Genomic DNA, 13,992 nt, shown 5'->3' on the forward strand with positions numbered 1-13,992 from the left:
GTCCAATTCCTAAAACCTCATCAAAACACCAAAGAAATGGCCATGAGATTTATCATAGCTCGAACAAGGTCAAAGGACCTTAGAGAAAAAATTTCAGAATTTTTAAAGACTTAAAAGTATTTTTAAATAATTAAAAATAATCACAAAATCAATTAAATCATGAAAAATATCAATAATGATCCAAAAAATCATTTTAATTCAGAATATGAAAGAGGAAATTATTTGAAATTTTTTGGTGAAACTCTCATATTTTTTGGGTCAATATTAAAATTAATATGAATTAATGAAAATAAAAGGAATAAAAGAAAATCAGAAAATAGCAAAAAAAAACGTGGACCACTTGATCTCCCTCATTAATTGAGGTGGCAGATCAAGTGGTCCTCAGCGCGTTTTCCACCATGGACTTAAGTCAATGCGCCACAGGGATGGTAATCAGAACCAACGCGTGAGATTAAAACATAATGGCAAGATCATGTGGCTGGGAGACGTGTCAACGCACGGCCGGAGCTGTAGCTCTAGTCTTCTTCTCTGGTGGACCTCACCGGACTGGTTCACCCTCAACCATCACTAAAATAAAAAAGGAGGACATGCTTTAAAAGAAAAAATGGCGTAGAGCACGAATCTGACCTCAATTTTAACTAACTCCACATATATAGAAAGATATGAGGAGTTGAATTTTGAGGTGTGTCAACTGAGTTGCTTCGATTTGACCTCTAAGCAACTCAATCTTCTTGCCTACATTGGTAGGACTTCAGACAACCAAAGATCCAAGAGAATTTAGTGGAATTGAGAGAGAACTGAAGAGATGAAGTTTTCTGAAAATTACCTTCAATGCTATGCAGTTCTTGATGTTGCTTGCTCCAAATACGATCTGATCACACTTGAGAAGCTAGCAGGAAGTGATTAGAGAGGTTGCAAGGCTTTGGATCCTGGAGTTCTTGAATCTCCAACAGTTGAGATTCAAACTCAAATTTCAAAATGAACTTTATCAGGTTTTCCTTTGGAATGGGAGGGTTTCAATGGGGGGAAAAGCTGACGCGCAAAGTGTGATTCAAATGAGTATAGAGGTCATGTATTTATAGCATGAATGAATGATATTTGCACACTTCAAATTTTGTCCAAATTTAGCAATGTTGATGGCACGAGTGCATGGGCATGTGCAGGCCCATGATGCAATGCAAAAAGGTCCAAAATCAATCCAAATGAAGTCTGAAAGGAAGCTTGATTGGCAAGGCAAAGTGAACTGAAGTTTTGAAGTTTGATTCTTTCCAATTATACAGCCCTGTTAAAGCCATGCATAGACCTAGCAAACCTCATCCAAAATGCATGAACTTGGGTTCTTTGGAAAGCTAAGATCAAGGGGAACAACTTTTATGTTCAACACTTTTTCATTTGGAGCTTGGATCATGGAGAATTTTGAGGTGTAAGTTTGGAAATTTCAACATGTTGAAAAAATTTCTAAGTGTCAAGTCATATATCTCAATATTCCACTTTGCTTAACTTTTTACGTGAGCTTCAAATGAGAAAAGTGTCTTCATCAAAGTTGTAGCTCTTTCAAAGGCCTTAAAAATGGTCACTAATTTCATGTCATTTGGATTTGGAATGATAGATTTATGCATTTTTGAAGTTTGGAAAAATCACTTGTTCAATGGTATAGGTAAAAAATGACCTATAATGTAATCTCATATCACATGCTCATAAAAGTTGAATCATCTCTCACTCCAAACATCAAAGTTGAAGTAGACATCTTGAATTTTATTGTTCAACTTGTAAATTTTTCATCTCATACAAATTGAGCAAGTTATGGCCTTGGGAAGTTGACTTTCAAATTAGGGTTTAGACAAAATGACATATAATGTTTCCACATAGAAAATGATTTTCCAAGCAAAACTAGATCTAGGTCTCAACATGAAAGTTGTTTTCAATGTCACTTAGAGTAACTTTGATCTTGGAATCATTTTCATATGGTGAAAATTGTAGGAGATAGGGTCTAGGGAGACCCAGTTTTGATCAGATGAATTCATCTGGCCAACCACCATCAACCAACTTGCTAACCTTCAATTCTTTGGACTTTCTTGGCTCATGGTAGATCATATATGTATAAGATGATGAATTTTGAAGTGTCCCTTGAAATATTTGATCAAATGGTAAGATAGTTTGTTGGAGAAGTTACTCAAGATACCCAATCAAACTAGGGTTTCCAAGGCAAATCACCTCCACACTCTTGAAGAAAACTTGATCAATATAACATGTAGAAATCAATGGAACTCATATATGATGCTCATAACCATTCTTGGATCAATTCATGGTTGTGCTCTTTGTCATGAGGGTCTTAAAGCCTAGATATGAACTTGATAGATCAATGAATATCATGCCCTACCTACAAAATAGTTAGGCAAATGCAAAGACATATTTTTGGTATTTTGGTTAGTAAAATGATAATATACAAGTATGATACAATCACAAAGTGCTTGGTGATCTCTCCCAAAACAACTCAATGAAAGAGGGGTAAGGAAGATGTCAAGGTATGATCTCAATGTTAATGCTTACGATGAAATTGCATGAGGGATCTTAGGGTCGAAATTAGGATCTTACACATAGTTGCTTCCCTTTGTGCATGTTAAGAAACATGGATGGTGAATCTGGTTGAAGAGATAACACCGAAGAGTCATGGAGCAATTACCATAAAGATCGGCATCATGTCAGCTATCAATCTGGCGAAGAATCCGATAGCACATGGTCAAAGCAAGCACATCGAAATGAGGTTCCATTATCTTCGAGAGCAGATAGCAGATGGGAAGATGAATGTGGAACATTGCAAAACTGAGAATCAGATTGCAGACATCATGATGAAGGGAATGCAGGTCGAAGTGTCAGAAGACTAAGAGTTGTGATTAATATAGATAGCTTAGACACAATGAATTAGGTGGTGTTGAATTGTAATTTCTTGTGTCGAATCAGGTTGCTCGACAGAAGTATGAAAGTGTCGAACCACCTAGAGTGTTGAGTTATATTAGTGTGTCGAAGTGTCGAAGTATGTTACTTCACAGATGATTTCGACTTAGGCCTAATTTTAATAGTGTTAACTATATTTTCCTTTTATAGTTTTGGACCTAGGTTTAGTAAGCAAGTAAACATAAATCTATTAATAAAGGGAGTAACTCTTATACTTGTAATGAAGTGAATGTTGTATTCATAACATTGTATTCACAGAATTTTGCAATTGCAAAGTGAATAAGAAGTCTTCCACAAGTTGTGAGCTGAGAGAAACTCTACAAAAAATTCTTCTTCTCCTTCATCGTTCTTTCTTTTCTTTCTAAATTATTCTTCTCCTTTCATTATTATTGTGTGGGTGATCACAATCTTATTCATCAAGATTGATTGAAATTCTCCATAGATTGTGGTGGATTTCCAACCGTCATTTTCTACTAATGTTGAATCATCCAATATTGACATATACAAGTAAACTAAGCCCATATTTGTTGTTATATAACCAAAAGAATAATCTCATACCCACTTCTCCTTCCATATTCCATATTTTTAGTTTGGTGTCATGTTTGGTGTCATCCATTTACTTGTATCTTATTTTAAGTCTAAGCTTTATATGTTTCTTATTCTAAGTCTCAACTCTTACTAGTGTTGTATGTTTCTTACATGTTTGGTATTTATTTTAAAGAAATAAACATGTGAAAACATATTAGAAATACATGTGAAAAGTATTTCTAATATGTTTGAAATTTTCCTATTTACAAAGTTGACATGATAAAAAGCCTTTCCATACATATTACTTCTACTTGTAAACAGATCCATGAATTTCTCAGTTATACTAGTCACACATCCATCTGAATTGAAAACACCTTACAAATTGTTGATCCTTCTATAGCTTATATATAATTGTGTCTTCATAATTATTATTTTCAATGTAGTTAGAATAAAAATCAAATATGATTTAAGATCAGACAGTTTTACATGCATGATATTAAATAATCGCAAGAAATCAAAATTTTCAACACACATAGCAAAGCAAAGCATTATCCCACCATAATAGTGCATAGGTCAGATGCCACAGTTTACGAGAGCATTGGTCGATAATTAGAATTACATGAATAAGCAGCATAACCAGATCAGTTTTACAGCCTGGCTGGGTTGGACAGAGACAAAAACCATATCACCCTAATGCCTTGTTGCTGTAACCCCATGATATAAAGCTATCTTGCGAACCAAATTCCTATATAAACACCAAAAACCAAAATCCGTTATAAAGACGATAACACAATTTTCATTTAAATGCACAATCATTGAGAACATGTGAATACCAGTTGACTTAGTCGTAACTCCGAATTTGTGTCATGCTCAACATCATTTGCTGGGTCAATCACAAGGTTTTGACACTCTTCGATATCCTTCTTTAGATGCTCTGGTCCTAATTCAGCATAAACAGAAAGACCTGTTTGGTTCTTTCGTTCTTCATCTTTCCCATCTCTAGTGGGAGACTGGCTATGAAATAAATCATCACACAAGGACAACGCTTCAACCAGTTGTTGTGAATCCAACATATTTTGTGATTCACTATCCCACCATTTTTGCCCTTCATCACCATTATTTTCCAGGTTCTCTATCGCTTCATTATGCTCAGTTTCTACCATGGATAGATCATCATTTGCATTCTCTTCACAATCCAGACAATCCATCTGAGGCTTCCAACACTAAAAATATCAGGAATTGCAAGGTAACAGATATTTTCAAATTCGTTATGCTAAGAGAGATGAAAAAATAAATTACAGGTGTGGCCAATTGGCTAACTTACATTTCCTTGATTAATGTACGAAAGCGCATTATATTTAGGAAGTGGCACCAGCTAATATCTTAAAATGCTGGGCTTAGGACGTAACTCAATCACACAAAACAGTTTGTACGGTGACGACTTTCAAAGCCTTATATGCACTACTTAAGCCACATGTCTAGACAATGTGAACCTAAACAAACTCCTCACGCCACTCATCGAAAGTCCTAAAGGTTGCAGTAAAGATAGCTCAAAGATGCTACAATTTAGGCAGCTTTTCCAACACACAATATACATTCTAGTAGGGAAAACAACAAACTCCTCACGCCACTTGGTGCATTGACCGATGATATTTCTCTAGAAAATAAACATCAAACTTATCGGATGAAAACAAGTATTTCAAACTTAGTACATACGCATTACCTATATTTCTACTACTACTTCGTATTCATTATCTGACACACATTCCTAACAAATAATTAAAACAAACACTACACATTAGTGATCATGAAAGTCATAATAGGATATATATTTTGATATTCGATAATAAGAACATAAGGTTGAAGGTTTTACCTGAGGAATGACAACTGTTTGATGTCCTAGATCAACATCTGAAAACTTGTTTTCATTATAAGGAGGTTCGGGAGTCACAGATTTGGGAGTGACCGGATCCACTTTCACGGTTGTTGCTTCAGTGGCTTCAGCAATATCATGTTCATCTTTATCACCCAATTTGACTTGCTGCTGCTGGTAAAACACTTTAGAGATGACATATTCTCGATCCTTTTCATCCTCTTCTGTTCCTAGATGATATTGATGCATGACCCAATTAGTTTTCTCAGCTTTTCCTCCTCCCACAATGCTCATATACAGAACCATAATTTTTTTACAGCCTTTTTGAACCCCGTTCAAGATTACTGGTTTAGTTCTTCCAGTTTTGTGCCAGCGGACATCACCAAAATCTTGATCGTGAATCTTTCGACGCTTTCGAGTGCCAGTATTATATGCCTTAATTGCTCTGTGAAAGAAGTGAGATGCATTTCCATCTTGCTTAACACCTAACATTTTCATTGACGCTTATCAAATTGATTGATAGTTACTCATGAAATTAAAATTAAGTAAAATCCAAGCCACCAACCTGGTAAGTTTTGAGGATGAGTGTAACAAATACCATCATCCACTTCAAGAGTAGTAATAAACTCATCAACAAAAGGATGAGGTTTTAAATTTTCTACACCAACTTTTGCAAGCAAGTGCCATATTATCTCCTGATCAGATGGATCAAATTTGACACCTTTGGGCAAGCCTGGCCACTCTTTTGCAACCTTACAACAGAAGAGAAAAATTGAATGTCATAGGATGGGATATAGATAAAAGAATTAAGTTTTAGCATCATTATATTAATTAAGACATATTTCTAAGAATTAAAATACATGGCAAGTATGACTGTCAAAAAGAGTTTGGCCTAACACATAAAATACCTAGAAGAATTTGTTGAGGGGTTAGATCCCAAAAATTTTGTAAGCTTGAATTTGTTGAGGGGTTAGATCCCAAATTTTTTCATGATTTCAGCAATAACTTGAAGAATTACATTGACAACCATTGATGTCAAATCCATTGTAGTGAGCTTGAAATGGTGCATCATTCCAATTCCACCAGAACCCATGGATTTGTCCATATTGTTGCATAAATCATCATTTCCTTTGTTAAATACCTCTCTCCTTCATTTTTAAATACTCTTATAGGGATTTCATTCACAAAAAATACTAATTAGTTTTCATTCCAAAAAAATGTGTAATTATGAAAATTCAGAGTTAGATCAAACTAAAGATGAAATTGTTGCTCCCTATTACAGTGATCATTAATAAAAATGTTTGTGTGTAATATATAAGGTTGTTCGTTATTTCCACCTAAGAATTCAAAGTGGATTTCATCTCGAGTAGGTTAAATCAAATAGAAAGTTGTGATTACATCCGCAGAATCTTTTGAGCCATTATAATTTTCATGCTGAAAGATCCAAAACCATAGCATTGCCCAGACATAAAATCAGAAACTGAAGGTTGATCCAATGTAAGTTGAACTTCGTTACTTTTGTCAAGAATTCTCATATTTTCTTCTCCCCATAGAGAAACATGGTTTAGCTTAAATGAAATATTGTCCAAATGTTCACATTTGACGTGTAATGCGAAAAGAACACAACAATTCCATTTAAGCTAAACTATGTTTTTCTTTGGAAAGAAGAAAACATGAGAACTTTTTACTAAAGCAATGAAGTTCAACTTACATTTGATCAACATTCAGGTTTTGATTTTACGTCTTGGCAATTTATTGTTCCGGATCTTTCAACATAAAAATTAAAATGCCTCAAAAGGATTCTACCGCTACTGCTATGATCACAATTTTCTATTTGATTTCAGATGATGCACCTACTCGAGATGAAACCGACTTTGAATTCTTAGGTGGAAATAACGAACGACCTTATATATTGCACACAAATACTTTTATTAATGATCGCTGTAATAGGGAGCAACAATTTCATCCTTAGTTTGATCTAACTCTGGATTTTCATAATTACACATTTTTTTGAATGAAAAATAATTAGTATTTTTTGTGAATGAAATCCCTATAAGAGTATTTAAAAATGAAGGAGAGAGGTATTTAACAAAGAAAATGATGATTGATGCAACAATATGGACAAATCCATGGGTTCTGGTGGAATTGGAATGATGCACCATTTCAATCTTACAAATTCTTCTAGTTGTAACTACGAGTACAACCCACAAGTTATTGTACTAAGCGTCTAACTTAGTCTACAAACACAAGCAGGCATGATATGAGAATGACAAACAATGAAATAAGTTGCATATGCAATTGACGGGTTTCTCTTCATCGGCAGTTTATTTCAGGCTACTTCTGTTACGCCAGGATACTATTGACAACATAAGTTTATTTTAGCTTCAACATAGGAAGAGTGTAAACTTATCCATTTCTTGTAAAGCAACATTTATCCAATATCAATACCGATCTTGATGAATCACCACAAAATACATGAAAAACTTGTCTAATTAATGATGAAAAATTTTAATTCACAATCATGCATTTGAGCATATAAATGGTATTAAATTATTAACAGAAAATAGATCATATTAGACACCAAATATTCGAGAGACCGTGGCTTTCTGATTCTAATCTCACCAATTGCCTACTCTCAATCTTAGTAACATATTTCTATTTATGGACAATATGCCTTATTTCTCCCAACAAACTCCCTAAATAACCCAATAACTAACTATCAACTTCTTAACCAGAGACAACAACAGAAAGATCGAGGGTGAATATAATGTATACTATATGAATTAAGCACATATAACTAAACGAAACCTAAGACTTCAGATTACATGCAATTTACATCCCATAGCAACATACACTAAAATATAATCTAGAAAAAAGTAGTAATTTTCCTTTTAGAAAATACACTTACATCACTATTGTCAATAGCATGCTGACAATTAGGGCAAGTCTTGGTAGGATTGCTTTTCCATGTAACATTTTCTGGAGCACATGATCCCATTGCACTTTTTATTTTGGTTGCAATTCTACTTTTGTCCACCAGCCATGATGGTCTGCATATAGAAGAGCAAAAAGTGTAAAAATCCTGTTATCATTGATAGAATCCTGATCAACACGTGAAAGTATCTGATCCAACAAAATAATTACAATGATAAAAAAAGCCATTTATTATGAGCAGCAAGAATGAAAAAGATTAAGAACAAAGACATAATGAATCAAAAATGAAAAGTAACAATCAATAAATCTTAATTAAGAGAATCCATTTGTCTTATTACATAGATAGATTTAGAACACTTTGTCAATTGTACGGTGGTTATTGCTTTAAGGGTATACATGTGCGGGTATATGAGTGTTTTTTAGACAGATTGTTTTTAAGCATATGCTCGTACAGGTATATTGTTTAGTTTTAGACAGATTGTTTTTATACATATGTTCGTGCGGGTATAATGTTTAGTTTTAGACAGTCAATTTTAAAATTAGTTTTGGTGACTAGTGTGTCTATGAATATCACCCCTCATTGTAATAACAATTGAAACACAATACAGCATTCAATAAACTATTTTCCCTCAATCACTCGTTAACTTTCTCTAAATTTATCACCATTTGTCAAATAACCTGTGATACAGGTTACCCCAACAAATTGGTATGAGTACCGGTTCGGTCCTCAATCTCTAGCCATGACGAATGGAAGCACTAAGTCCAACCAATTCCCCGTCAATCTATCAATTTTCAAGGGGGAAAACTATGATAGATGGTGTACAAAGATGAAAGTCATATTCAGATTTTAAGATGTGCTTGAAATCGTGAATGATGGTTTCTCGGCATTAGAGGCAAATGCTATTAAAGCACAAAGGGTTGTTCAACATGAAATGAGCAAGAAAGATGGGAAAGTTGATCCATCGGTGTGAATTCGAATATCTTTGAGAAAATTATCGAGCAAGAAATGGCCGAGGTTTGGGATACTCTCAAGAAGCTATATGGTGGAGATGAAAAGTTAAAGAAAGTGAAGTTGCAATCTTTGCAGATGAAAGATGATGAAATCGTTATTGAGTTATTCTCAAAGATGGTGGCTTTGACAAATCAAATGAAGTCATGTGGAGAAAAGACCTCTGAATTGCAGAAGGTGGAGAATGTATTGAGGACTCTTCCAGTCAAATTTGATCACATTGTGATGACAATTGAAGAATCTAAAGATTTGTCAGAGGTGAAGCTTGAAGAATTGCAAGCATCTTTTGAGGCGCATGATATGAGGCTGAAGCAAAGAGATTCAGAAAAGAATCTTTAGATGAAGAAGTTAATGGGAATGAGAAGCAAGACAAATTTGATAGAATGGGTATTGTGGTTAATTCAGATTGCTTTAAGGATATATCCGTGTGGATATCAGTGTTTGTTAGACAAATTGTTTTTAAGCATATACCCATGCAAATATATTGTTTAGTTTTAGACCATCTGTTTTAAAATTTGTTTGGGGTGGCTAATGTATCTATAAATATCACCCCTCATTGTAATTGAAACACAACTCAACACAACATAACATTCAATAAACTCTTTTCCCTCAACCATTCTTTAATTTTATCTCAATATATATCATTTATACAATAGTGTTTTGTCCAAAAATAACTTGTGATACAGATTACCCCAACAAATTGTACAATAGCAGAACTGTACAATAGTATTTTGTTCAAATTACACTACGCTATTGCGGCAATTTAAAAACGGAAAGAAAAAACACACCAATAATCCACACAATCTAAGTATAATCAAGAAGTAGAAAAAGCCTAAACTTTAAACAAAATCCAACCGTGTCAATCTTAAAAGCAAGCACAACTTGTACTACCACTTTGCAATTCAATCTACCATCATAGAAAACAAAACAAAATAATCTCAATTTTGAATTGCATTGAAAACACTAACATAATTACAAAAAAAAAATCTCAATTTTGAATTGCATTGAAAACCACTAACATAGTTAAAAAAAAATCACATGAAAGTTCTCAACTCTGACTAGGACGTTTCATTTTCTTGTCAACCATGACAAGTGCTTATTTATAAGTTAATTTTATAGGAAAAGTTAAAATAAAGTTAATCGGTTTCATATTTCATTATAAGATATAAAGTGTTTTCATAGGCTATCATGAAGAACTTATAAATGTAACCAAAAAAACAGCTTGTAAACAATATCATAAAATGTTTTATAATTCTTCCAATCAGTCTCACAAAGTTTATCCAAGTAGATAGGTCCAAAATAAATCAATTCAAAGACTCTGAATACTCTCTCCGGTTTTATGACGAGTGATCCATTTAAAATTAAAGAGTATCTCAAAAATGAAGGACCTATTTCAATTTCTAATACATTATCACTGGCACGGTACTTTAATAAAAATATCATTTTTTTTTTAATTTTTTTTTCTTAATAAAATGATCATCTCATTATGAGACGGAGAGAGTACAGTTTAGATCATAACATAACAATTTACACAAAAATAAAAACTTTCAAAAACAGAACTTCGCAAATAAAAAACCAATTCAAGTTAGAAATCTAACCAGAACATAAAACCAGTTTTTCTTTATTGGAACTACGATGTTTGAAAGGGAAAACCAAGTAAGAAGCAGAGTATGATAATCAAACATAATGTAAGTAAGAGAGAGTTACATACCCTGCCATAGGAGAGGGACGATGATGACACAAATCAAGTCTACAGATTCAGAACCTTTTTTTCTGCAGTTTTTTAGGTTTTGTTTCTTTCTGTCACTGTGACTTTCTCAGAAACTAACCAATAATGCATCCAAACTATATATAAAGTGAGGTATTCTGTACGTTTTATTTTTAAAATATAAATATAAAGATATTGATTGTTCCTCTGTTTATTTTTAAAATATAAATATAAAGATATTGATTATTTAATCCGTTTTACATTGTCGATTCGTCATCATAAGCGTTTGTATTATTTTATAAATTTTTAAAATAAAAATCAAATTTATTTCGATATTCAACGTTTAAGATTAACTGACGGTGTAAAATCGTTTTATACCGTAAGTATATTTCAATTAAATTCTTCTTTTAAATGTTTATTTTTTATTTTTTACACATATAAAAAAAATTAATCACTATTCTTACTTTTTATATAAGAATTTTTTTTATTTATAATATTCTTAATTATTTATTGTATTCATTTTACTTTTGCAATAATTATCTATGAATAATTTTAACAAAGTACAATTAATATTATGTTAAATTTTATAAGTGACAATTAAAAATGAATGATTTTTTTTTCAAAAATGAACAAAAGGGACTTTTTTATTCAAATACTCTAGATTTTCAAAAAAAAAATATCCCAAATAATCCAGTTTTCAAATTAACTCCAAATTTACCTCATTTTCAAAAAAAAATAGTAAGGCATACGCGTCAGACCAATTGACGTCTGCCCTTAAATTTTAAAAGGGGTCGTCAATTGAATTGACGATAGCACATGGTGCTGCCAGTCCAATTGGCGCCCATGTACACTAAATGAGAGGATGCGCCAATTGGTCTGGCGTCTCAGTTAATGTGTATTTTTTTGTATAAATAGAGGTATTTTGTGATTCATTTTTCCACATCTATTTTCATCATATTGCAAACATGTTTGATGTTCGTCGCCGCTATGGAAAAGTGATTTATTCGATAGACAAGTCTCTGATGGTGATGCTCTTCTGGAACATCTGTCATTTCGATCAACTAAAGAGGGAGTTGGTTCGTTGGTTAGATGGGAAAATACCAAAAGAGGAAAAATTAGAAGTATTGAGAAACTCGATAGTATATTCGGTTGAGTGCGAGTAAAACTGATAAGGATGTTAGGGAAATCATGTTTGGACCAGATGACATCAGTTTGATTGTTGTAATCAGTTAGAAATGTTGTTTTTAAATATTGTGGTTAAGTATTTTTCATCTTTATTCGATATTTGTTGTTTATGTTGTTTATTTAGACTTGTTCGGTTTGAGGTGTGTTTATCTTGGAGTGATGTTTGTTGTTAACCTTGTTGTAACAAAAAATTATTAATATATAAAAATCCAAGGTTACAAAAATTGAAAGGAGATACTAAATTATGATGCAGAGGTTGCTCATAGATTGGGACATTTGTTCTTATTGTGTCCGGGTTGACGATATATACTACATAATCTTATCATTTTATCAATTGTATCTATTTCTATTCTAATACGCGTGTTGTTTGGTCGTCCTTTTTTCTTTCTTTGCATCTAATCGTTGTGTCAAACTATGTCCCCTTCATATGGAGGCAAGTATTCCTCCATTGCTAGCATTGAGAAGCTTTCGTTATACACATTCATGACGGTAATGGTCTTGTAAACATCAGATAGATGGTTGTAAGCGTCCTGGCGAGTATGTGTGCATGCCGCAATGACATGGGAGCAAGAAATACGGAAGGCCTGGAACTTTCCACAGTCGCACCAACTTCTGTTTAGTCTGACAGCATAGGATAAATTTGGCTTCCCCTCATTGTGGTCAATTGTTTCCTGTACACTTGAATTTTGCCTATGACGGTCAAAGATTGTAACCGCGTGTGTGTTGGCTTTGATAGTTTCCTCTTTCATCACTTTCATACAACATTCACTGAATAATTAACCTGACATTAACACTACACTCCATCTTTCGTCTCTGGTTGTGAAGGTAGATGCCAACCTAAAATAGGTTGTTCTGACCATTTCGATTATTGGTAGATTTCTAATGCCTTTGAATATACCATTCATGCATTCCACAAGGTTTGTTATCATGTGGCCTCATCGATAGCCTGTGTCAAATGCCCTTGTCCACTGCTCTAATGGTATGTTATCCACCCACCTTCTTGCATCTGCATTAGACAATCTAATTTCATCACGGTAATGTTGAAATGACGGATGAGTTAGAGCGTACCCTGCATTCACCATTTTTTGCGAAGGTTCTTGTCTTTGATTGCACGCATGAAGTTTTGTGTGATATGTCTAATGCAATAGACATGGGTAAAAGGAGGATCATGTCATCCGTTATCATGGTTATTATAAGCACTCTCAATGGCAGCATGTCTATCTGAAATCAAAATGATATTTGATTGTGGAGCGACATGTGTTCTGAGATGACGAAGGAAGAAACCTCAACCACAAGTGGTTTCACCTTCAACCAGAGCAAAGGCAATGGGGAAGACATTATTGTTGTTGTCTTGTGCAACAGTCATAAGCAAAGTGCCCTTGTATTTGCAGTATAACCATGTTCCATAAATTTGAACAATAGGTTTGTAGAATGCAAAACCTCTGATGCATGGTTGAAATGCCCAAAAGAGGCGGTGAAAAATTCTATTTCCAGCAACACAAGTTCCGTCTGGCGTAAATGCTGACAATGTCTCCATAATTGCAACAGTTTCTGGTGCGTATTTTTTAAGTGCCCATAAAAGTCGCGGCAATTCTTTGTATGAATCCTCCTAGTTGTCGAATATCTGTTCAACAACCTTTGTCCTTGCAATCCACGCTTTCTTGTAAGATGGAGTATAATTATATCTTGTGATGATATGAACTATTATTATACTCACCTTCACTAATGGGTCTTTGTCAACAAGCGGCAAAATTTCTTAACATATCAATTCAACGCTTAATTTAGGGTGATCTTGTACAA

The 13,992-nt window shown here is 33.7% G+C and overlaps 1 protein-coding gene across 3 annotated transcripts; it reads right to left on the reverse strand.

Moving 5' to 3' along the window:
- Positions 1 to 3,926: 3,926 nt before the first annotated feature.
- On the reverse strand, positions 3,927 to 11,157 carry LOC127119166 (SUPPRESSOR OF GAMMA RESPONSE 1). Of its 3 annotated transcripts, none has more exons than XM_051049350.1 (6): positions 11,011 to 11,157; positions 8,265 to 8,406; positions 5,922 to 6,108; positions 5,357 to 5,841; positions 4,317 to 4,691; positions 3,927 to 4,228 (listed from the first exon to the last, which is right to left on the reverse strand). In XM_051049350.1, exons 1-6 carry the CDS (start codon positions 11,016 to 11,018, stop codon positions 4,169 to 4,171), a joined length of 1,257 nt encoding a protein of 418 aa, XP_050905307.1. In that variant the 5' UTR covers positions 11,019 to 11,157; the 3' UTR covers positions 3,927 to 4,168. The 3 variants fall into 3 exon arrangements, with proteins under 3 accessions (XP_050905307.1, XP_050905306.1, XP_050905305.1); XM_051049349.1 differs by having other exon boundaries at positions 4,317 to 4,697; XM_051049348.1 differs by having other exon boundaries at positions 4,317 to 4,706.
- Between the last annotated feature and the right edge of the window lie 2,835 nt (positions 11,158 to 13,992).

Source organism: Lathyrus oleraceus, chromosome 2, assembly GCF_024323335.1.
Source record: "Lathyrus oleraceus cultivar Zhongwan6 chromosome 2, CAAS_Psat_ZW6_1.0, whole genome shotgun sequence".
Lineage (NCBI taxonomy): Eukaryota > Viridiplantae > Streptophyta > Magnoliopsida > Fabales > Fabaceae > Lathyrus > Lathyrus oleraceus.

Coding starts and splice junctions, on each gene's coding strand:
- LOC127119166 (XM_051049348.1), bottom strand. Junction 4,707..5,356: donor AAACAGTTGTCATTCCTCAG/GTAAAACCTTCA, acceptor TGATATTTTTAG/TGTTGGAAGCCTCAGATGGA. Junction 4,229..4,316: donor AGTTACGACTAAGTCAACTG/GTATTCACATGT, acceptor GTGTTTATATAG/GAATTTGGTTCGCAAGATAG.